This window comes from Myodes glareolus, chromosome 1, assembly GCF_982192425.1.
Source record: "Myodes glareolus chromosome 1, mMyoGla1.1, whole genome shotgun sequence".
NCBI lineage: Eukaryota > Metazoa > Chordata > Mammalia > Rodentia > Cricetidae > Myodes > Myodes glareolus.
In genome coordinates this window covers 28,640,895-28,666,192 of record NC_142026.1, presented here as the reverse complement: position 1 = coordinate 28,666,192, position 25,298 = coordinate 28,640,895, and the positions used below count along the sequence as shown (strand labels likewise).

General features: G+C 39.1%; 1 protein-coding gene across 5 annotated transcripts in view; it reads right to left on the bottom strand.

Moving 5' to 3' along the window:
• Nucleotides 1-25,298, bottom strand: part of Dis3l2 (DIS3 like 3'-5' exoribonuclease 2) — a 329,266-nt gene that overhangs the window by 276,695 nt on the left and 27,273 nt on the right. For all 5 annotated transcript variants that reach the window (XM_085697205.2, XM_085697193.2, XM_085697207.2 and 2 more), the window contains exons 2-5: nt 17,769-17,916; nt 16,867-17,024; nt 9,807-9,860; nt 2,232-2,333 (exon numbers count right to left, since the gene is read on the bottom strand). In XM_085697205.2, the coding sequence (XP_085553331.2) occupies nt 2,232-2,333; nt 9,807-9,860; nt 16,867-17,024; nt 17,769-17,820 (366 nt within the window). In that variant the 5' untranslated portion in view covers nt 17,821-17,916. The remainder of the gene's footprint in view (nt 1-2,231; nt 2,334-9,806; nt 9,861-16,866; nt 17,025-17,768; nt 17,917-25,298) is intronic.

Sequence of the window (25,298 nt, the reverse complement as noted above, 5' to 3'; positions counted from 1 at the left end):
GATACATTCCTTAAAGCTAAGATCCTTCCTTAGCCCTTGATGTTTCCATTCTCATCCTCTGATAGGTTGGCCTTGAACTCACTATGTAGTCTTGTCAGGTCTCCAACCAGAAATACTCCTGTCTCAGCCTCCCAAGGCACATCTGTGCCTGTTCTAATCCCTGCATATATTAAGTGGCAAAGTTAATTTATTTTTATGTGTCTATAAAACTAGCACAACACATTTGTTGGAAAAAAAGATCCCTTGTCCACTGAATTACCTTAGCAATTCATAAAGAAACAGTCAAAACTGTATGAGTCTATTTAGGTGCTCTCTATTTTGTTCCACTTATCTGCACATCCACCTTAATGCTAATAGCATTTGCCTTGGTTACAGGAGCTTTGACAAAGGTCTTAAACCCAGATAATTTGCTGTGTCTTCCAATTTTGTTCTTGGTTTGGCTCTTCTAGATGTTCTGCTCTTCCACACAAATCTGAAAACCTGCCTATAAATTCTATAAAGAGACTGCTGACATTGGAAGGGCAGCGCACTGAATCAGTTTGATCTTGAGTTATTTGAGTAGAACTGGAATCTTAACAATATTGACACTTTTATTTCATAAACATGATATTTCTTACTATTTAGAATTCTTAACTTCACTCACTAAGGCTTTATAGCTCTATTTTTGGTCAAATTCATCCCTAATTACATCATATTTTTATCCTACTGCAAACGGCTTTTTCAAAAAATTTTTTAATTTTGTGTTTTTCATTGCCAGTATGTAGAAGTACACATGATTTTTCTAATATAAACTTTCTGTCCTTCAACCTTGATAACTCACTTCTTCTAGTATCTTTTTCAATAGACTCGTTAGGATGTTCTACACAGAAAAATCACTTAGTAAAATAATAAATCAATTTCCTAACTCCTTTTTCTATGGGCTTGAATCTCCAAAACAATGTAGGGAAGGCAGGCTTGGTGCCACAAATAGTTGTGGAAGTTTGTCAAATGTGTTTTCTATGTCTACTGACTGATACTTGGTTTAAATATAAGGTCAAATCTAGTTTTAAATGATGAGCTACAGTGACTGCTTTTAAACATTAAGTCAACTTTGCATTTCTAGAACAAGTTCCATCTATTCATGTTCTATTCTTATGTACATACTCCTAGAGAATCTTTGCTAATATTTTGTTCGATACTTGCTCACCTGTGTTTATAAGAAGTATTCATCTGTAGATCTCTTCTGTTATTTCCCACTCTGGTATTTCATAATGGTAGCCTCATAGAATGAAGGGAAAGGGATCACTCCTAGTGCAAGTCAAGAACTATGTATTTCTTCTTTAAATGCTTAATACCGTTTACCAGTAAGTGACACCAATTAGGGTACTGAAGTGTTTTTCAGTAATACACCCAAAAGGAAATAATAATAAGACCAGACAGAACGAGTGACTGCAACAGCAAAACCTGTGTTTTCTCATGTCGGCTAGTCACAGCACACTCATTGTGCTTAGATAAAAACTTGACATATGTCTGTCGCTTCCCTCTTTAGCTTGTCCTGTTCCTCAAACCTGTCTTCAGTTTCTATACATGCTAATTTCTCTCCACATGTCCCCACTACAGTCCAATGTTCAAACAACAGCCAGGAGGATTTATGATTTGATTTCTTCCACTTTTATATACTAACTGTAAAAAACAGTAGATTTGTCCATGAACCTAAACTGTACTGACTGCAGGGATGTTAACTAGTTCACCAAACTCTTTCCTACTCAACTAGCTCTAGAAACACAGGAACTTACAAAATCAGACCTCTGGATCCAGGCCCGTTGGTATATGCCTTTAATTCAGCACTAAACATGTATTGCTGTGTGTTTCTGTATGGGCAGCAGAAACCTCTGAAGAATACCATCATCTCTATGGGTTTGTTGTCCCAGCTCTCGCAGTAAAGGTTGTAGGAAAGTAGTGAGTGACTTCAAGCTTGACAAGACCCTATAAGCATTTTTCCTATCCAAAAGATTATCAGAAATCCATGTAAAGATCTGGCAAGGTAGAAGGACTACAGAGGGATCAATATGCTTCAAATCCCACTCAGTACCAAGGTTCAGAAGCAACACTCCGTTTTACCTTGGGGCCCAAGGGGCCTGTTACCCACAAAACACACACACACGCACACACACACACGATACCTGTAAGTACACTGTAGAATGCACACTACCCTGTGAAGAAAATAATTAGAAAAGGAAATTTAAACTCACCTTCCACTGGTCTTCAGGAAGCAGTTTTACAACAACAAGGTCCCCATTTAAGGCTCTATTACGAGCAACAACTCCATCAATAAAAATGTCCCGATCACCATCCTAAGTTAGAAGAAGAAATAAAGGAACAGTCAACTTACCAAGGCCTGGAGCCAAAATTTATTTCCTTAAAAGTGTTTAGACTCTAAATCTACCTACTAACTTAACAAGAACACTACTTCAAAGCCTCACACAAATCTAAATAGAATTAAGTCTCTTCTGATAAAAAGAAATGGTCATGTAAACCTATGAACAAACTAGCAAAGTGCTAAAAATCACCAAATACTTAGAGAGTATTTAGTATATACTAAAGGCAGACAAAAACAAAGAAAAGCACATAAAGAAAAAAACTAAGACTGGCTAGGCAGTGGTGGTGCACACCTTTAATCCCAGCTCTAGGGAGGCAGAAGGAGGTGGATCTCAGTAAGTTCAAGGCTAGCTTAGTCTACAGAGGTAGTTACAGGACAGCTGGGGTGTTACACAGAGAAACCCTGTCTTGAAAAAACAAACAAAAGCAAAAGTAAGACTGTAGATTTTAATAACTAAAACAAGAAAGATGATGTTATCCTTTTTAGCTTTAGACTGGAAAGAGAAAAACTTGCCAAGAAAGCAGAGAAGGAAAGAGCATGATCTTAAGATTAACAGATACATATATAAACACTTACATTTACATGTAATTTTAAGAAAACAGAAAAATAACATGATCTTATAAGGCATTTAGAATCCTAGTGCCAGGCACAGGAAACTTCCTTCCAAGTTGATCAGGGGAGTCCAAAAGACTCTCAAACTAATATATGCTGTTGCTGTTGCCCTAAGTTGCCTCCCAGAAACTGAACATCAATCCCTATTGCTGAAAACACCACATACTTCAGATACATGACTTGGAGGAATAGAGCTGTAAATCTGGCCTGCAGGCTTCCTCCCTGAGAACTAACCTTCATAGTATTAAGAGGTGCCAGGGATAAAAGCAAAATTGATACTCCAGCCCAACTATAATGCCTATGAGCCACAACACTGACTAGTATTGCAAGATAACCCCAAAGGTGTGAAAGTGGTACTCACATATTGGGGGTAACCAACAGTCATCTAATTTGAAGGAATTTATTCCTGCTACTGTAAATCTAGCCAACTAATGATGGCTGGTAAGGCCACAGACCCTAGAACAGAGCCTACTACTGCTATATTCCTAAACCAGTATACTTTCTAACTGCATTCTAAATTTTTATCCTTTTACCCACATATAAGTATAGCTCTCACCTCTCATCAAAGAAGATTCTTTTTGCAGCACACAGAAACCATTACAAAAATTCACATTGGTGAAAGGGCAGAGAACAACTAACTGTGGGGTGTCCAACCTCAAAAGATAACATCTACAGCACAAGTCCTGCACCTAAGGCTCATGGAACATGGCAAAAGAGGGAGCAGAAAGACTGTAAAAGTCAAAGGGCCAGGATGTCTGCTGCAAGACAGTGTCCTCTATATATGATAAGCAAGCTGCACAATAAAATCTCAACAATATGGCTACATAAGTAAACTCTGCATGATGATGACACCAGTTTACATGCCAATGTGCATGAGGGAAATCTCACAAGACCCCACCACAGGCGAAGAGTTAAAAGCAATTAATGACTTCTGGGAGAGGGAGAATCAGTCTTCCCCTCCAATGAACTTTCTAATAGGTTACCCAACACCCTAAACACATACACATATAAGCAACACCAAAATGACTTAGCAGGTTATATTTATATGTACATACATGTGAGCATATACATGCACATATATGCACATAAACATATGATTGAACTTGCTAAGTAATGAGGAGACTCAGGAGAAGCTGGATGAGAGAGAAAGGAAAATTTAAATACAATACTCATATATAAAATTCTAAAAAACAAAAAAATTGAGATTCATAAAGCATCTTTAAACCTCCTTACTCCTGACTTTGGAGCACAGACCAGCAGTTCTCAGCTTGTGGGTGAAAACCTCCACAGGTCCACATATCAGATAGCCTGCATATCAGATGTCTACATTATAATTCATAACAGTAGCAAAATTACAGCTATGAAATAATAGCAAAATAATTTTATGGTTGGGGTCACTACCACATGAGGAACTATATTAAAGGGTCACAGCACTAGGAAGGTTGAGAACACTGCACTGCTCTAGACCATGAACATGAAGTATTGACACCTTAAGCATTCTTAGTCTCACAGCCAGAAATACCCCACTGTAAGTGTATGGTGTCCAATGAACACCCTCACCACCCCCTCACACCAGCCATCTACTTCAAAACTTAAGGGGTACCAGAGTCTTCTTGAAAAGTCAGATTGCTCTGCAAAAACACTTAAATGCAAGCAAAAGCTAAGGAAAAGTAAGCCTTAGAAGGTCAGAGACTGAGATAAAAATGTCTCATCAACAAACATGTACTCTTCTTTATTCTTCCAAGTCATACTTATGTGCTCCTTTTCAGAAAATAAAAGACGGGTTCAATGTTGGCTTTGCTACAGGAGCTGATAGTAAAACTGCCTGGAAAGCCACTTTATTTTAAATACAGACACTCTATACTGATAAGATTTAACATTCAAACAACTGAGTACTATAAAATTTTAGTTAGTTAAAACTGTCATTCCAAAATCACCACCCCACCTCAAGGGGGAGGTGGGGAATGGATTTTAGTCATTCAGCATGTTTTATGGTTTCTACTTACAAACAAATTTGAGATATTTTAAAACAGATTTTCTGTTCAATTTCCAATCCAGTGATGGCTGGCAGCTGTGGCCTACATTCTGCCAAACCTGACCCCACCCTACCCTAGTCCCTAAGGAACAGCTACCATGTCAGCCACAAAGAACAACAGTTTGACCTTGTGATGAGATTCTCAGAGAAGCACAGATACTGGTAAACAGAACATGAATAACTCAAGTGTGACACATCACCATTAATTGTTGCCTTCTGCAATATATTTAAAGCACCATGATCTTATGAACCTCCCTCCAATGAAGAGAGCTGTTCAAGGTCATCTTAACCCATTCTCACATTTCAAAACATCAATAATGCAATGCCCCCTCAACAAGCAGCTGTAATCATCCTTTGGTGCTCGGAAATTAAAGATTGGCTATACTGTGATATTCCTATCTCAAAATAACAAGAAAAGGGGGAATGAGTAGAAATTGAGACAACCACCAGCCATTCTATCACTATTCCGTCTCTGATTCACTTAAAAGACTATCTATAGCCAAGTCTATTATTTTAAAGATACTAAGCTTAGGAACTACTCAACACTATCCCTCTTAACTAGGGTTTAAAGCCAAACAACTCAGCTCTTCACTTGGGTGCTAGAAGACTTGCCTTATCCAGTAGAAAGAAGATCAGAAAAAATATTTAGAAGGGGAAGAAAAAGAGAGATGAAGGAGGAGGCAGCAAGTGAATGATGGCTATCCATAAAAAATAAATACAAGAATGAGGAAAAATCTGACTCAAAAAAGACAATGAGGACGAACACGCTAAGAATGTTATAATGGTCAAAGTATCCTCTACTGGTGGAATAGATCCTTTTGGACCAGAAATAAATTCCACAGCTGGATAAAGGGTGCCTCCCACGTCAAGACACATACAAATTACAGAGCTTCTTAGACCAGTTAATCTAAGACAGAAACAACAGCAACAAGAAGCTGCTCCATTTCTCTTCTTTATCTCAACTCAAATAGGATAAAAAGATATTGTAATACTATCATTTATCTTAGTTTTCTTAAAAGTTGTTTGGTTTTATTTTCACTTTGTATTTTGCTTTTGTCAAGAATTCCAAAACACTGATAAGAAGACATATGTGACTCATTCCATACATTTGGGATCTGCCATAAAAAAAAAATCTACTTTCTACGAATAGAAATTATAATGACTCCAAGTTAAGTTCCTACAACACAAAATAGTTTTTTATATCTGATGATAAAATCTTAGCCCACTGGCTTAGATAGATGTTCTCACATGGCAAATAACCATTTAAGTAAACATTTTAGAGTAAGAATAAACCTAGCCAGGCGGTGGTGGCACACACCTTTAATCCCAGCACTTGGGAGTGGGAGGGAAGGGGGTCTACAAGAGCTAGTTCCAGGACAGGCTCAAAAGCTACAGAGAAACTCTGTCTCGAAAAATTTAAAAAAATATAAAATTTAAAAAAAAAAATAAACCTAACTAATTTAGTCAAATCTCCTTTTTTTTCTCTCCAAAAGCCTTAGAATTTTGAAGTTGTGATAAACACATGATATTTAGTCAATGCTTCATATTACAAATAAGGAAATCTTTCTATTTCCTATGGTCAGATCAAAGATTCTTTTCATGCCCTTTTCTGTCTTTCATTCAAGCCTCAACATCCCACTTTCAAGTCTACTTGTGGGATTTTGCAGTTCATAGAAGTTTGTTCTTGACATGGGCGTAAACTACACTTAGCCAGAAATTCACACTACTGAATTCTACTACTGTCCTTGTCAATTCATTTTTATGACAACTCTGGAAACCAAAGCTGACCAAAAGAGGCCCAAAACAAGAATGCATTACTACTCCAATGTCCAAACTATTTCTATTCACCTACAACTGGGCTTCAATGAGCAGTTTTTGCAGCCAAGAGGCAAATTTACCCAAGAGGTACATTTGGTAGCTTTAACTTTTCTGAGAGAATGTGACTACTTCATTAGATCCTAGACAAAAGAACAAATGAAACACGGGAGGAAAAAACAATTCTAATACCGCATCTATCTGAAACTTTCTAAACAGAACATGACAGGAAAACACTTTCAAACAAGTAAACAACTGAGAACCTCTGAAACATCAGTACATTTTGCTTTTGCTTCCTAGCTTTTCTTTAACAAACCAAACTAGCATGCAGGTACAACATTTGCAAAACGAAGCACAGAATTTAATTTGTAGGAACCTCACCATGTTTCTCAGCCCTCATCAACTGACAAGGAATTCTAAGAGCCATAGGAATGTGTCCCCTGAAATTGGCCCAAGCACCTAGGTGGCAAGTTCAAAGGTAGTATTGCTAAGAAACATGAACATAGTACCTGGACCTATGGGATAAGACAGCCATAGATAGATACACATGCAAGAGCCCTGGTGGGATGTAAAGGAACCAAGAGGAGACAAGGAATCAGGCTTGAGAAAGAAAGGGACAGAACACAGGAGATCACTATTTCAGTCAGCCCGAAGCTCAAACAAATATGAGCTACACACACAAAGAAACATGGGTACATAGAGTCATATTTGTTATAAAATATACTTCTAAGATGATTTTTATTCATGTATATGTTAAGGTATACATGCACGTGCATGCAGATATCCGCCAAGGTCAGAAAAAGGAGTCCAATTCCCTGGAGCTGAAGATACAGGGTTTATAGGGTACCTGGCATGGGTGCTGGGATATAAACTTTTGTCCTCTGGAAAAGCAACAAGTGCTCTTGACCACAGACTGAGCAATCTCTTTGGCCCATGAAATACATTTTTGCTTAATGGATTATTAGCTTGATTTACAGATTTATATAGAAATATTTATATTTATTATTTTTAAATTAAGTATAGAACATGGTGCTATGTGCAACTAATCATAGTGTTCACAAAGCATAAGATTCCCTGGAGTTGGAATTACAGGTGGTTGTGATATGGTCAATAGGAACTGAACTCGGGTCCTCTGTAAGAGGAACACAGGCTCTTAACACCTAAGCTATCTCTCCTGCTCCTAATTCATGACTTTTTAATATCTGAAACATTTGTCTCTCTGTCTCTTAGTCCTAGTCTTCACATTTGTTAAGTGGCGACCTAACAGGGATTTAACATAGAGGAACTCAAGACTGGGTACTTAGAGGGGAAAAAAAAAGCTAGTAATAAAATTTTCAAAATGCTACAGTCCTCCTTATCATTCCAGCCAGTGAGGTGAACATACAACACAAAGAGCAGATGAGAGGTTTGAACTCTGCTCAGTTCATAGATACCTTATGGAATGAATTCCTTACTTCATTAAGTGAGCTTTTCATGTTTAAAAATCATTATTTTTCATACATAAGAAATCGTGATTTAATCAAACTCCTCCACCTGTATGGAATGCTAGAACAATAACAATCATCCTTTCTAATGTGAGAAACGTTGGTTTTACAGAACCTATTGAGAGATGGCTAGCCTTGACTCTTAACATGGCACCTTCTTGTACATGGTCATTGTATGAGCAAACTCTAGAATCTAGTGCCCATGTAAATCACACTCTACACACTCTGCTGCATGACATAACAGTTCCTGAGATGAAATACACCTCAAAGTTTTCATTATTCAGGTAAATTAGTCAGAATGTAGATAGGTTTTGTCCAAGGAAGAGACTATGATACAGAGAAAAGAATGTGAAATGTCAGAGAATCTTTTCCCTAGTGTAACAGCAAGCCTTCACCTTGGAAGTAAATATCTTTCCTTGATCTCTGGTGAGAAAGAGAAGAGAAACGGAGGAGAACTTAAGAACAGATAATAAGGTCACTGTAATAATAACAACAACACTAAAAACAGAATCACCTATGAAGAACATGGTAATAATTGAACTTTCCATTTAGCAAACAAAATAAGTTAACTGAGTATTTGTGTTGTATTTCTCTTCTATAAGTTCACCCCTATGGTCTCTTCCACTGTAACAAGAAAGAAAGAAAGAAAGAGAGAGAGAGAGAGAGAGAGAGAGAGAGAGAGAGAGAGAGAAAGAGAAAGAGAGATAGAAATGAGAGAGAGAAAGAGAGAGAGAGAGAGAGAGAGAGAAAGAGAGAGAGAGAGAGAGAGAGAGAGAGAAAGAGAAAGAGAGATAGAAATGAGAGAGAGAAAGAGAGAGAGAGAGAGAGAGAGAGAGAGAGAGAGTTATCCAGGAAAAGTCAGGCCAGGAACTCAAGAATATTGCTCTTCCAGCTTTGCACAATCAAGGCTCCTTCTGCATAGACCTGCTGCTAACCACTATCAGTGTGAAGACACTTTCACCAGAGAGAAGCTTTGAGGATGAGTCATGAAGATAAGAAACAGCCTAAAACCCAAAAAGTAAAGAGCCTTGTCTGAAGGTCTATCACCTGTATGAAAGTGAAGTGAGAAAATGACAAAAAAAAAATAACACATCATTTTGGACAAATGTTCAGATTAGCTCATGCAGTAGAACAAAAGTAGATAGCATATTTGTTTAGGAAAGATTACCTTAAATCAGTGGAAAAACCTATAAATCCTTTTAAGCTATGAACCAAGAGCATCCAATTACATGAACTGGCGGGTAGCCTGCCTGGGTCCAGCTGCTTTCTGCAGCCTCAGAACAAATACCATGCCTCTCATTTGGCATTCAATTTTAAGATTGGCAGAAGGGGTAGTGAACCAAAGACAAATTTTATTTATTTAAATTTGAAGCAAATCTTTGCCTATTCTCAATTTTGTTTTACTATTCTGCTTTTTAGTTAAAGTATATGATTTCAAGTTCAGAGAACATCTAAAATATTTAATATGACATTAAGTTTATTATAAAGTTAATAAACTTACCGGAGAAGGAATGAAGGCTTCATGAAACTTCTTTGGATTGATTCTCAATACACCCTTTAAAATGAAACAAAAAAAAAATCTGTGAAAAATCTAACTTGCTGGATATTTATGACTTTTCCTATATATATGCTATTCTCTGATAGAAAGTTCTTAAAACAGTTTGATTCAGAAAACAAGTTAGTTACATGAGAACTATGGGTTAAACGCATGAAAACTGATTGAGGTTGTTGTGTGAGACACCAGGTTCAAACACTGAAAGCTCAAACTGACACCTTGCTGTGATGGGCAAAGGTAAGAAACAGCAGCACTTGGCACAGACCAGGAAATGACAAGTACTGGTCTTCACATTAACCTTGACTTTAATAAGGCTATCTGGAGATCATGTCTCACATTAGCTGTCCTTTTGCTCTCTCAGTTCCATGACCTCTGCACAGTGGATGTTTCTGGGGCTATTTTTCAACTTGGTTTCTAACTAGATACTTGGCCTCAAGGAAATGGATGTACATGTTTTACTATGATGCAGAACCGAACAAGTTAATAATTCAAAATGGTTCAGAACCAGCTCTTAATGCAAACGGCAATGCTAGCTCCCACGGGTAGGCCACCCAGTCTGCCTTCAACTTACTATGATTCCAGCAACAAGGCAAGGTCCACTTTTATTTATGTACAGGGGTACAGCTGGGGACAGTCCTCAACAGCAGCTCAGTACTGTGGGTCTTTTCAGGAAGCCATAACCTCACCAGATTCCAGCTGCATTCACAGGCCACTGGGACTTGTGGAGGGAAGAAGCTGTTTTCCTAACAACACGACTCAAAGGACAACTTAAGAAAGTGTTTAAATAACATTTCCCACTAAAGTGAATGACTCAAAGGCACATAATTCACAAAATAGGTGAAGGTATAAAATTAAATGGAAAATAATTTATTTCTTTCACTGGTGTTTAAATTACAAATTCCCAGGCCATGGTACACATTTAACATACAAATCAGACTATCACAAATAAAAACTCAGCCCTTAACCATTTGTCAAACAGTGATTATAGTCAAAACTTGAAAGAGACCACATCGAGTGCTGAATAATAACTAAGCTTGACCTCTGAGAAAGATAATGTGTAGAGCACTGCGAAATCACAACTGCAGCATACTTTCAGCCAGGGCAAAACAAAAAGCTCGGGAGATGCTCTAGAGTCCTAATGCAAGAGCAAACAGTGAAGGTGAACCAGAGGGAAGGATAGTAGAGGTGTAATGTTAGCAAGAGCAGGCAAGAGGTCCAACACTCACTCTTCCCCATCCTGCCAGAACTCTGCTTAGAGTTACAGAACAAGGGGCCAGGAGTTATGGCTGACAAACTGTCCCAGTCTTTGTTGTTTAAAAGTGCTGAAGCAAATTCACTTCTAAAGAATTGTTTCTTCATGAAGGAAAAAGAAAAATTCCCTCAGTTTTTTCTAAGTACTCATACAGTCAACAAATATTTCCTGAAGATGAGACTTCAAAAAGGAGAAATAGATAATCTTGGGGGAAAGGCTGTAATGAACAGAAATAGTATTTTTAAGCATTTCCTTTTCTGATTCTAGACACCCTTTTCTAACCTTTTTTTTTTTTAACTCCTATTCATCTATCATCTCCCTTTCAGTTCAGTGAAGGCTTAGCCTCTTGGTTTGAGTGTGCCTTTAATTGTAGAACACTAAGAGAAGCCAAGGCTGGGCTCATGGGAAAGACACACATTGTTCAGGTCTGCATTTAGGCTCTACTTAAAAAGAAAATATATTAAAAGCACTAGAAAGCTCTTGATTGATTCTCTATCCCAAACCTCCCAATAGATGAAAGCATAGAGGGAAGAGTAGAAGCCTTGTGCTAGATCAACATTTAGAAATTTGGCTTAAGAACTGGATGTCAATAACAGATCCCAGAGAGAACAGATCACACGTAGAAACAGGCAACTCCAACCAGGTCCTCAGCAGTCTAGAGTTGTTCCCTACAGCCTGAAAGAAGAAGATAAGAGTAAAGTCTGTCAAGAAATAGTCCACCAGGTCAAAGAGTCATCCAGCAGAGGACGTCTCACCCAGAGGAGGCTGAAGCCAGCAATTCTGTATTTCCATAATTCCCTACCTTTCCTCTTTTTAAACTTTTCCAAGCCTGGATCTTGACCTATAAGGAGGATCATGTATTTCCCATCCTGTTCTGAATCTTCCTGCAACTTCTTACTTGTTCAGATTCTAGCTCTGCCCTGATGTCATTGGTTCCTTTAGGTGCTGACAAAGAGAACATCTCAAGGATGAAGACTGTTTCCCCGTAATTTGGATTTAAAATTAGTTTGTTCCTATATTCCTTCTCAAAAACCTTTTTGAAGTTCATGCCATAGACTTGGTACAGCTACCTTCTCCTTCTCATTCCTGATTATAGTACTAATTCACTAATTTTTTGACTCAAAAGTCACTGCCTTCCTTCTGTCCCAATCCCTATAAACATTTAGGAGCTTCAAATCCACATCAATAACCAAATCACTCAAGGTACCTTTGTCTCCATCCATCCCAGCTACCATTTCCACCGACTATACCCTACTATCAAATTACTTCAAACACAAGAAGCTAGTATCATCCTTTTCAACTGGAGTCTTCTATACCTCCATCTCACTTATCATAAGAATTCCAAATAATAGGTCAGTTTCGCCAAGACCTCCATACCACAGCCCATAAACACATCTCCAGTGAATTTACCAACCAACCACTAGCCTACTATGGCTACTCCCCTCCTTGGCCAACTAACTAGTAGCCTTTATTGGTTTTTTTGTTTTGTTTGGTTTGGTTTGGTTTGGTTTTTTGTTGTTGTTGTTGTTCTTTTTTTGCTTTTTTTTTTCGGTTTATCAAGTCAGAGTTTCTTTGTACAATAGCCCTGACTCTGACTGTCCTGGAACTAGAACTCGAACTCACAGAGATTTGCCTGCTTCTGCCTCCCAAGTGCTGGGATTAAAGGCGTGTGCCACCACTGCCTGACCAACTAGTAGTCTTTACCTGCTATTATTCCTTGCCATTATCCCTTAGCTTCACAAACTTTGGGTCCCCATTTCCTCTTATTCACAATCAAAAAGGCCTACCTCTCAAGTGACTCCAACTATTTGTCTTCTCCTTACCTATACCCAAGGACCAAAATAGCACTACAGAAAAATAACACACAATGGTCTAATTAGTCTAACTTGGCAGTCACAGATACATTTTAGCTGGCTTACAGTGTGCCTGAAACACTTAAAACTAAGGAATTTCACACATAAAATACGTTTACAGATTTTCTTGAAAAATAATCCTAAGACATACAACTGCAGATAGCACTCAAACACAGGACAGCAAACACCTCAGTTAAATTACAGATGTTCCTAAGACAGTAATTACAATCTCAAATACTACTTACATGGGTAGAATATTGGTCATGTACTTTTAAGAGCTAATGAACTAATTTAAATTAGCTAATTTAAATTCAATTAAGTTAAATTAGTTGTGAACTAATTTAAGTCCCACAACTATGACACAGAAAGGAGCTAAGTCTGGAAAATCCAGCTCCAGAACCCAGGCTCCTAACTGCCTCTTGGCTACAGTCATCACCAAGGCCTCATCACACATTTACACATCCCCAAAAGCAGCACATTTCCAATTCTGACTTCCTTAGCTGACTAGCAGCAAGATCAGGCCTTCACCTGATCCACGCAGGTGCTTCGGGATCATCCTGGATTCCCTGCTCTGCCCTCCTGCTCACATCTGATCATCAGGATGCTGTGCCAGCTCCAGCTCCAGTCACCCACTTCTCTCCTCGCTGCCCCCACCCTGTTCTCTCTTTTCATGTCTTCAGATTTTCTTATCTAGTGGATTTCAATGGCTTTCTAAGTGAACTCCCAGCTTTCTATTCAAGTCTATTCATCTCACAACAGAGACATTTTTAAGACATGAAACAGACTGTGTTCTTCCTACTCAATACCCTGTAGTGACTTCCCATTGTTCTTTGAATGAAATCCAAGTTCCTAACACAATCTCAGACCCTAAAAGATTTGGCTGCTGCCTAACTCTCCCTTTGTTCCCATATGTCTCAAAAGGCTGCTTCTTTCTTGAACATCAAAAACATCAAGTCTTTTACTTGCTGTTCTTCCACTCGCTGATCTCTCTACCTATAATATTGCCTGAAGGCTGAAAATGACTGGCTCATTCTTGCCCTTCAGTTTTCACCTATGGGTTAAGAAGCCTTCCCTAGCCACACTGTGTGAAATGGCTTCTATCTATTCTCTCTCATCTTTCTCTCTGAGCAATGATCCAGCCCATCATTTCTGTCATTACTACAGTTATTTTTGCCTACCTCCTTAGTGACTTTTCTAGTGCTCATTCCCAAATGCTTGACAACCCTTAGGCTATCAAGAAATGGTTCTCAATTTCCTTAATTACCTAATGTCTGCAGAGTTGAAATTCTCCCTTTGTCCCTGGTATTATAGCTCCGAATGCCACCTCTCTTCTTAGGTGTTCCTTCCCTCACAATGTCACCTCTACTGTTCTCTTCTTTAATACACACGCAAGCAGACCTCAATCTTTTTTCCCTTTATATGTGTAAAAATTCTGACTGTTTTTCTGTGCACCATGTGCATGTCATGCCTTCAGAAGCCAAAAGAGGGCAGACCCTCTGAGTCTGGAGTTAGACTGTTGTGAGTCACTATATTAGTGCTGGAATTGAACCTGGGTCCTCCAGAAGGGAAGCCAGTGCTCCTAAACCACTGAGCCAACTCTCTAGCCTCCTGACCTCAATCTTAACAAAGAGTGAAATTCCTAGAAATGAGAACATTATGTCCTCTGTCTTTCTTGAATAGGGTTTTTCAGTGGTCCACCACAACATCTAAGCAATATTCTATTCTAGAAAGAATCCTGACATCATGCCTCCAGTAGCTCTGGGGGCTCATCTGGACTTCCACTAGTCGATGCATCACCTAGATTCTGAAAGACCCAATTCTACCATCTCCCTGCCCATGTTCACTTTGGTTATACCCTTAAATCGGCCCTCCTTCTAGACATGTCAACCATGCCCTCATCTCTCACAGCATCTCCCATAACAACCAACCAATACTATACCTATGCACAGAGTAATGCATAGGTATACATTGCATTATACCTATGTATAGGTATAATGACACACTGATGTGAGAACCTGTTTATTAAGAAAACTACATTACAGAATCATGTTTTATTGCTATTCATTTCCAAATACAAAAATAGGTTTCTTTGATCACTGTGGTGACCTTTCCTACAAAACAAGAAAATCTCAATTTTTTTGTCATGGCATTAACTAACACGATATTAACTTTTTTTTTTGGAGCCTGTCTTGGTGCTTGCTTTGTAGAACAGGCTGGCCTCAAGCTCACAAAGACCTGCCCGACTCTGCCTCCCAAGTGCTGGGATTAAAAGCATGTGCCCCTGCCCCACACTTTATTCTACTAATTTTTAAGATCCCTAACTATCAATAAAAAACTTTTCTCTTGATGAGAAAAAGGAGGTCCTGACATACTTATATCTGAATACAAAAGTTGACAGATGTTTCTAAGTATATCTGAAATGCTTAATTTTCTCCACTGGCATTAAAATATCACTTCTTGTCTAGCTTTTTACCTTACACAGACAACTACACACAGAAAGTTTATATACAAAAGCAGATGTACTCTGTTTCTCTGCCTATGAAAATCTTATTTACAATGTTGTATATTTCTCATGGTGACCTCATATCTGGAACCCATTCCTCACCCCACCTGCAAAGAACAACTGTTCTCATATGTGTGGGGTGGAGGGAGAGAGGGCCTCTGGCTGTGGAGGCTTATGATGTCATAGGCCAGGAGGGATCACTTACAAACTCCTGGGAATATGAGCTATTATATTGATCAGATCTTTTGTTTTGTGTTAATGCCAGCAAAAAGTCACTTCAATTGCAAAAATTAAAAGGAAGCAAAAACTGATACTATTACAGAAGACTGTTATAACCCTATTTCATAAAGGTGTACATCTATAATCAAAATCCTAAGCTATTTTTCTCTCAAGTTCTAACAACTAAAGTTCTCTTTACTCTTCTTCAAAAGGTAGTATCTTGATATTTATTCAGTTAACATATATATATATATATATATATTTATCAAGTCTCAGGAATTATTCTGTTTCTGTCTCCTCTGTCCTCAGATTATAAGTGAACACCACTGCTCCCAGTTTTTATGTGAATGCTAGGGATCAAACTCAGATCCTTGTGCTTGTGTGGTAAGCACTTTACTGACAGTCATCTCCCCAGCCCTCACTCAATAATTTTAAATGAGTCAGGTACCATGTGATAGTGTATCTATTCAAAAATTATAAAACATGTTTAATTCAAGGCATGGCACTGTTTCCTTCTCCGGCCTTGCTACCTACTAGCTGTCTTGAATATCATACCCAAGGAAACCTAAGCTGTCTTATCCCACACTGTTTCACAAGTTCCTCTGTAGTACTCCCCTAACAAGAAGTATTACTGGCTCAAAGATGGATGCTCAACGAACATCTGTTCAGCCATACCAGTGAACAGCCTGTGAATAGATTATGGAAACTACAAAACATTCAGTACATACTGTTTCCTGTCTCCTCTACGACTTTACCTACTTTTCTCAGTCACTCAGTATTCTTTTGCTTCAGGCACACTGAACAATCCAATGTTTGGTATAGTCCAACCCCACTTCCCATTCCTGTCTGAGCAGTTTACATTGATTATTTCATTTGGAAAGCTCATTTCTTATATTTATTTGCTCAACTGCATCAATCTCCAACCTGGCTCACATAGATCTCGCCCAATATAAAATTCCTAAGCAACAATGACATGAGCTACAAAGATTCTCTCTTCTCACATCTCGAAGTTTGCCAATGAGAGTCTAGTGGTACTTTCCACCTCAACACATCTATAGGTCTAAGAAGCAAAAACCTGCACTATGTCAAAGCACACAATATAGGACAGGGAAGTTTAATAAACAAGACTGCTGTCATTCCACATATTCAGGGGATAAACAGCCTGTAGGTTTTAAGCACCTGGATAAGTGTTCCCCTCTTCAAGCCTTCTGAAACATCGTCCTTGGACATGTAGGGTTCAAATATGCTCTTTTTCTTCCCTCGCATGGACTTGTTCTTTGACTTTTTGTCACCTGGCGAAGCACCAGCACCATGTGGGCCAACCACAGAGGACACACCTAGAAACATGAAGCAACAATCAACCCTTTCCTCAGTTAAACACCTCTATTTTTCTTTTAACTCTATTTTTTCTATTTTCTTTTAAGGTACTGTGTCTTCACTACTTTTGTTGTTGCTCCTGTTATCTCTTAAGGCCACCAGAGAATGAACCTTTCCAGTGATGATTTCACACAGTCACAAAAGAGAAGAATGGGTAACACAGCATAAATAAAACAGACCTTAGCCAGGCGGTGGTGGCACACGCCTTCAATCCCAGCACTCGGGAGGCAAAGGTGGGCGGATCTCTATGAGTTCGAAGCCAGCCTGGTCTACAAGAGCTAGTTCCAGGACAGGCTCCAAAGCTACAGAAAACCCTGTCTAGAAAAGCCAAAAAGAAAAACAAAACAAAACAGACCTTATTAAATAAATAAGACCTTAGTTATAAGTGAGCACTGCTCTGTGCAAGATGCAAAATCTAAATAACAGGTCTGGTATGCTTTGCTATTTGTAGATACAAAACCTTTAAAAATAGAAAGTGTTAAAAGACTGTCCCATTTCTGGAGGAAATAAAATGACTGTACAACAATCAACTGAAACAAAAAGAACATACCTAATTCTAAAATAAATAACACCAGAGAATATTTAACAGTTCATTAAAAGAATTAGTCTCCCTCAGTAGAAAGAGTTCCCTACACCTCCACACCCAGTCCATTTATATTTCAAGTCTCCAGTTGCCAAGGCAAGCTCCGTTTTCTTTTTGATACCTCTGGAGGTCCCGGGGGGCCGAAGGTTCAGCTTGTAGTCAGGATGGTTCATTACTAGTTCCAAGGTGGCCTCTTCTCTCCAGATCCAGGAACCCACTACTATTCAACTCAGAGTTCTTCCTGCCTTGAGCAGCTCAGTTGTCACGAGCTAAAATAAAAAGAAACTGGTGATTGAAGAGCATTGAGCTGTGGTTTCCTTTGGCCCTTTGGAAATGTAGTACTGAGGGGCACTTAGGTGGCAAAGACAATGTGGTATTCTCCTGGGGCCCGGTGTCACATACCATCTGTGCTGCATTTCTATCCAAGGTCTTCACCCTCACAGGTACACTACATTGCTCCTGTGGAGCACTTCAACTAAAAAGTTTCCATCAATGGGGCAATGAAGTAGAAAATAAGAAAGCAGGCAACTCTATTTAGCTTGTGAAATGCGTGCGCACGCACACACACACACACACACACACAAGAGGAAATGGGTTTTTTAAGATGATTTAAAAAGATCTGGAATCTAAAAGCTGTAATAAAATAGGTATTGGTTGAAAGCTTAAGAATATGTGACTCTACTGCTGGACCTTGGTCACCCCCTGGATAATGAACACACCACAACTTCTACTTTTTCATCTCTACCAGCTGGCCACCAGTCCTGGAGTTAAATCTATATTTGCAAACTACCAAGTCCTGCTAGGCAACTACTTCTCCACAAAATAGACCAAGAGATCATTCTTGAACAATGTCTTCTATTCCTCAAATTTCCCTCATACAACCCTTATCAAATGACCAAAGTTTTCTTTAAACTAAAACTGTTATTAACTCAGAGAAGAGAAAGCAACAAAGATAAAGGTAACAGGCTACTTAGGACTGAGTAAAGTGATTGAAATTATAAAGTTAACCCAAATACAAGAAAGAAACAAAAGAGATATCCTCATAGAAACAAAAAGGGAATAAGAAAAGAACAGAGAAGAGTCTAGGCTGTCGGAGGGTTAGTGCAGAAATGCACTCATTCTCTCATTAATTATACAAATATATGCAATACACAATAGTTAGCAAAATGAAAGAGAAAAGGTCATCAGGGTTAAAAAGTTACATGGGCATAGCAATATCCATAGACAAGTGATAGCACCATGGTTTCCAAAATATAGATAACTGTATGGAGAACCCTGGGAAAATTTTTAAGAAAGAACTAAGACATTAAGATGTGAGGAAAGCATACTTCTGGCAAAGGGAAACAAGAATCAGGATGCAAACAGAAAACCACAGGCAGATTCTTGCAACATTAATTCCATTTGGCTAGAGTCCTGCCTATATGGAGGAAGGCAGTAGCAAAGAAATTAAAACAATTTGGAAGGTCTAGAAAACAAGCCTGGTTTTTCAAAGGCACTAGGGAGTTGCTGAAGCTTGAATGAGCAAGAGAGAACAATAGACCGAAGTTGTTTTAGGAAAAGCCATCTTGGCACAGAAAGCAGAACTGAATGAACAGAGACAAGCACCTGCACCTCATGGAGAAACAGATGAGGCAAGACAACATGAAGGGCTAGTACTGCAGTAATCCAAGTGGACACTGACAACAGAGGCCTCTGATATGGTCCTCCATTCTTCTGTCTAACTCACCTGGCAACCAGGAGGACCTGAAGCACAACCAGAAATGGCAACTGAGTAGGTTCCTAGTCATGAGACTGGGAGTTAGGGCTAGTCTAGTATTAGAAAATATGATGACTTCTATTCTACATGTCCATGTGGAATAATTCAACAAATACTAGGAAAGTGGAACATAATCAATAGGGAGACATTCCCTAGCTATTATATAAAGATGGCAACCCAACATGCTCAAGAATGGATAACAAGGGTATACTGCAGCAGAGAGGGGGGTAAAATGAGGGACAATCAAGTAACCTTTACCTTCCCATGAAGCAGAAATACAGGCCCTGTAGCCCTGGACAGGGACTGAGCACTCCTAACAAATCAGTTAGGGCAGCATTACAAATGCAAAGAGGAAGAAATAGAAAATATAACAACAACAACAAAACAAACAACAAAAAGCATAAAAATAAAGACACAGAAAAAAATCTAACAGAGTCAGTTAATGAGAAAACTTTCCAAAGAAAAATTTGTGATCAGAATTTGTTCTGAATAGAGAGTATGAGCACAACAGTTGTTTCAGGTTGGCTGAGAGGCTGGTGCAAATTGTTAATCAAAAAAACAAGAGACAGAACTGAGAGGGGCTCTGTGATGATGTGAGTAAGAATGGCCCCATAGGTTCACATATTTGAATACTTTGTTACCAGGAAGTGGAACTCTTTGATAGAATTAGAAGGATTAATAGGTGTGGCCTTACTGGATAAAGTGTGTCACTGGAGGTGGGTTGAGGTTTCAAAAGCCCAAGTATCTCTTTATTTCTCTGCCTACTGTAGCTCCAGCACATGCCCTTGCAACACCATGCTCCATGCCATGATGACAACAGACTAAACTTCTGAAATTGTAAGCAAGCCCCTATTTAAATGCTTTATGTTATATGAGCTGCTGTGGTCATGGTATTTCTTCACAGCAATAGACCACTAAGACCAGCTCCTATATATCAATCCTGACATGATGAGGAATTCAGAATTAAGCAGAGATACTACCAGTTAAAGAAAGTGGGATACAGAGACCCAATATAAATATCCCCAGATCAGCAGCATCTGTACTTTTCTTCACTACAGACACCAGATTTATGTAATTTCTACCTGAGAAGAACAAAAATGTTTGGTTGAGTTCACCACTGCATCCCAGTGGCTCCTGCAGTGCCTAGAAGGCAGGCCTGAGCAGCCTCATTTCTTACATAAACAGATGTGTGTGTTTCCATGAACAAACAGGAAGAATAGCAAGTGGATTAGGATCATTCAGAGAAACCACATTTTTAAAAAGTCAGCAAAGAGCAGGAAGAGAATTCAGGATTAAAGCAACAAAACTGGCAAGAATAAGCCAGAAAGCTATAACCAAAAGTTCATCTTTCAGTACCAAAGCACTAGAAATAAAAAAAAAATAAAAAAGGAAAAAAACTGAGTACACAGCTAAGAAAAAGATATCTAAACAGACAACTTTATCTTTCTTGTAGCATTGTTGTGAGGGCTCATGAACCCTGGAAAAAAAACCTCAATACTGCCCTGACAGACTAAAGGAACACAATTTTCAGAATGATAAACAATACAATGCCCAACAACACCTAGAAAAGGGACCCCTACTATGAACATGGCCAGTCTATAAAGAGTTGGGCTAGGGCTTGAATGAACAGGCAGGACCAACATGGTAACTACCAAACAGTAGGTATGACAAGGGATGGGAAAAAGACACTACACTTGAGAAAGTAAATCTGAAAATAGCTCATGGGCACATCAAGTGATATCTTGAGACCCTCTGAACTCTAAACCTGGCACAACACACAAAGCACAGCAGAGGCTCAAAACTCTGAACTAAATATAGCCAATTGGGATAGAATACAAATTTTTACAAACACATACTGGTAGGAAATATGGGACATGAGAAGGAGCAAACCTAGGACCAAAACTTGAAAAAGTAAAGTCCCACAAAATACCAGTGACACACTTGAAGAACCTGAGAATTCCTGAATTATTGTCCTTTCTCACTCTTATTAGTCCAGTTTCATCCTTCAAGAGCAGCAAGGACGATGAATTCCTGAGACTGTGCAACAAAGGGAAGAAAGGAGCAAAGCCAAAGAGTCCTGTTTAATGACAAGCTGAACTATTCAGGGCTGAGAAGCTGACAAGAAGCAAGACCTGAAAAAAGTTAAAAAAAAAAAAAGTAAAATTAATGCAATAATAAAGTTGGGAAAGGAGAGAGAGTAAAACAGATCTCACTAAAAGAAAAAAAAATCTATTACTAATCTGTGACAAACGCATAGGTTAATCAACAAGCAGTATTAAGTTACTTAACGTCATCTTAAGAAAGCCAATGGCTTCCCACTTCACAGCATATGTTGAAAAATTCAGTTTGAATCAAGTATGTTTAAAACGAGAAAGAAAGAGATAGGGGGAGGGAAAAGAGGGGTAGGAAGAAAGAATGAACCAAGATGGTGGGAGAAGGAGTTTGGCAAATATTATCCCCCAGAACAAAAACAACAAAACTGTACAAAACTATTGAAATAATATAAAGATCAAAATACTGACTAAAAACACATGTCAAGCTGGAGTGCTAGTTCCTGAAGATCTACTGTTCCTGTGTTTGGTATGTGGTGCTTCAGATGGAGGCTCTTACTACCCATAGCTACTCCTAATTCTTGGGGAGCAGAACGCCTATTAAAGAGACACACTCTGAAAGCTGCAGTTGCACTGCTGAGAAAATTGAGTCTGTGTGGAGAAGAATGTAATGAATCCCATACATGAGGATGGCAATAAACAACAGTGAATCTAGAGTCAAGAATTCAGGTAAGGCCAATAGAAAGACTAACTCAAGTTTGCAACAGCAGTCAGAGCAAGCAGACGAGTCAGCAGTTTAACATGGAAAAGCAAAAGAACAACATGAGCAACAAGAACTTCTCAGGGGTTGATATGTAGCTCAGAATAAAGTGTTCACCTAGCATCCACAAGTCCCTAAGTCTGGTCTGTAGGGAGTGGTGCACTCCTGTAATGCCAGCACTCAGGAAGATGAGGTAGAAGAATCAGAGTTTAAGGTAGGTCCTCCTCTGCCACATAAGTTCAAGCCCATTCTAGCCCACATGAAACCATACTTTAAAAAAAAAACCCAGGAAGAAAGAACATGTAACATGTGTGACATTCCCATAGTCCAAGAGCTCAGGAGGAGGCTAGAAGCCATTTGGCATGGAGATGTGTGCCTGCAATCAACAGCAGTACTCAGGAGGCTGAAGAGTAGGAAATGTACAGAATACAAAGGGAAGAAGAGAAAGAAATAAAAAGAAAGAAGGAAAAATAAGAGGAAGAGAATATCAACTTTCTCCTGCTGGTCTGGAAGTCTATGCATGCATAAAACTATAAGCATGACCACAAACGTGAAGGAAAGAAGGAAAATACCACGAGGAGCTACTCATCACTTCAGAAATATGAGGTCTGACAAATGCAGAAAGAAAAATCCAGTGCAGACCAGTAAATCATCTGAACGTGGAAATGTACTCCCCGAGCCTCAGAAGAACCACCTACAAAGGTGGCAGAATCACTTACATAGAGTTCAGAGAACTTACACTGCACTAGGTTTCCACATCGGCTCCCAGGCGCCCCCCAATTCCAGCTGTCTCTCCCAGTACTCTCTTCCTCCATCCTTTCTCCCACCCAGCCTGATCTCTCCTATTCCTATCCTCACCCATCCCCAGTCTACCCACCAAACCTATTGTTTCCTCTTCCCAGAGAGATCCATACACCCCCCTTAATAGGCCCATATCAAAGAGAGAGCCCATGCCTGACACTGCCTGGATGGCCAGGAACCAGAGGCTGGACAGCACAGACCCAAGGTAGAACCAAAAACCACCGGGGGGCGGGGGGAATCAATAAAATGATTACTAATGATATTCTGCTATACTCCTAGATCTGTGCCTAGTCCATTTGTCATCAGAGAGGTATCATCTGGCAACTGATAGGAGCAGATGCAGCAGAGCCCCACAGCAAATGTTAGGCAGAGCCACAGGAACCCTGCAGAAGAGGGGGAGGAAGGACTGTAGGAAGGAGCCAAAGTGGTCAAGGAAACCAGGAGATTATAACCCACAGAATCAACTAAGCATGGCTCATCACAGAGACTGAAGTGACAATCAAGGACCCTGTATGGGTCTCAGCTATGTTCTCTGTAAATATGCCATGGCTGTATAGCTGGATGTTCTTTTTGGACTCCTAATAGTGGAAATTGGGGGTGTCTCTGACTCTTCAGGCAGCTTTTGAATACTTTTCCTTCTCCTGCGTTGCCTCATCCAGCCTTGATATGAGGGTTTGTGCCTAGTCTTACTGTAATTTGTTATCCCTGGAAGGTATGCTCTTTTTTTATTTCTTTTGAAACAAAGGAGGAGTGGATCTGGGAGAGATGGGAGGAATGTGGTGGTGGGGGGAGGTTACTGGGAGGAGTCAAGGGAAAAGAAACTGCAATCGGGATGTTATGTACCAGAGAAGAATAAAAAAGAAAAAAGGGGAGGAAAACAGATACACTGACCAAAATAATTACTACAAAATCAGGGAGAGAGGGAGGGGGGAGGGAGAGAAGAAGGGAGGGAGGGAAAGGAGCAGACATCGCAACACTTTCACTTCAGGAGAAAGAGACTCTAGAATTAACTCAGCCAAGTGGGGGGGTGGGGGGGGAGAAAGGAAGAGAAATGAACAGCCACTTCCAACTTCAAGAGGAAGAAAAGGGAAGTGGAGAAGAGGATATGCTATCAACAAAGTCACAGGACAAGCAAAGAATTGGGAAAGTAAACTAGACAGAGAAAAAACACAGATATGGAAGATCCTAGGTTTATAATTTACCCAAACAGGGCATCAAAGGGACTACAGGGCATCAAAGGGACTATTGGAAATCTGCCAAAAGAAACCATAATTTAAGTATAGTGACAATGACAAAATATCAACAAAGAGAGATAAGCTATTTTTAAATGAATTAGATGGAGCTTCCAAGTTGGGAAATACAATAACTGAAATGAAGAACTAGAGAAGTCCAATAGCATACTTAAGTTTACAGGAAGAAATCTAATAAATCTAAAGACATACCAGCCAAGATTATCTAATCTAAAGAAGAAAACTGAAGAAAAATAATTTCATTCCAAAACAGAATTTCACTCCATTGACTTATTTCGAACTTCACCTCCCTTAATCCCCTCTGGACTCACAACTGAACAAACTACAGGAACGTCTGTGTGGTCCACCCTTTGGTCTCAGGAAGAAATTCAAACATCTCAAATCTAGGCAGCACACAGAATCTTTTCCCCAGGCCCCTAAGCCATTATAAAAGCCAAACCATAGTTCTTCAGCCTCACAAGCCAGCACAGACCTGCTGTGCCGACTCTGCTGTCTCCTGCAATCTCCCGGGTACTAAGAGGTTCTCTCAAACTCTCCTGGACTTCGTTTCTATATTTTCAGTACAGAAACCACACCTGCTACTTAGGAGAGAATCCATTCTGTCTCCACAGGGTGATCACAGAACAAGACAGAGGCATCCCTACAAACCTTACAGAAATTAAAAGGATTATGAGGGAATAAGATAAAACTTACATGAGTAGAAAATTAATAGAGATACAGACTACTGAAACTGACTCAAGGAGAACGACAAATCTGTGTATATGACAAGAAACTGTATTGATAATTTAAAATTTTTCAATAAAGAAAAACAAAGAACAAAATAACTTCTATCAAATACTGAAAGAAAAAATACCAATCTTTAAAACTTCTAGAAAAAAATTAAAATATCGTTCTGTGTAGTCAATACCAAAGCTAAACACACACACATACTATACACAAGTGTGTGTGTGTGTGTGTGTGTGTGTGTGTGTGTGTGTGTGTATCCATCCTTCCAACAGAAAAAAAAATAATTTAGGTTTTAAAACCTTATTCT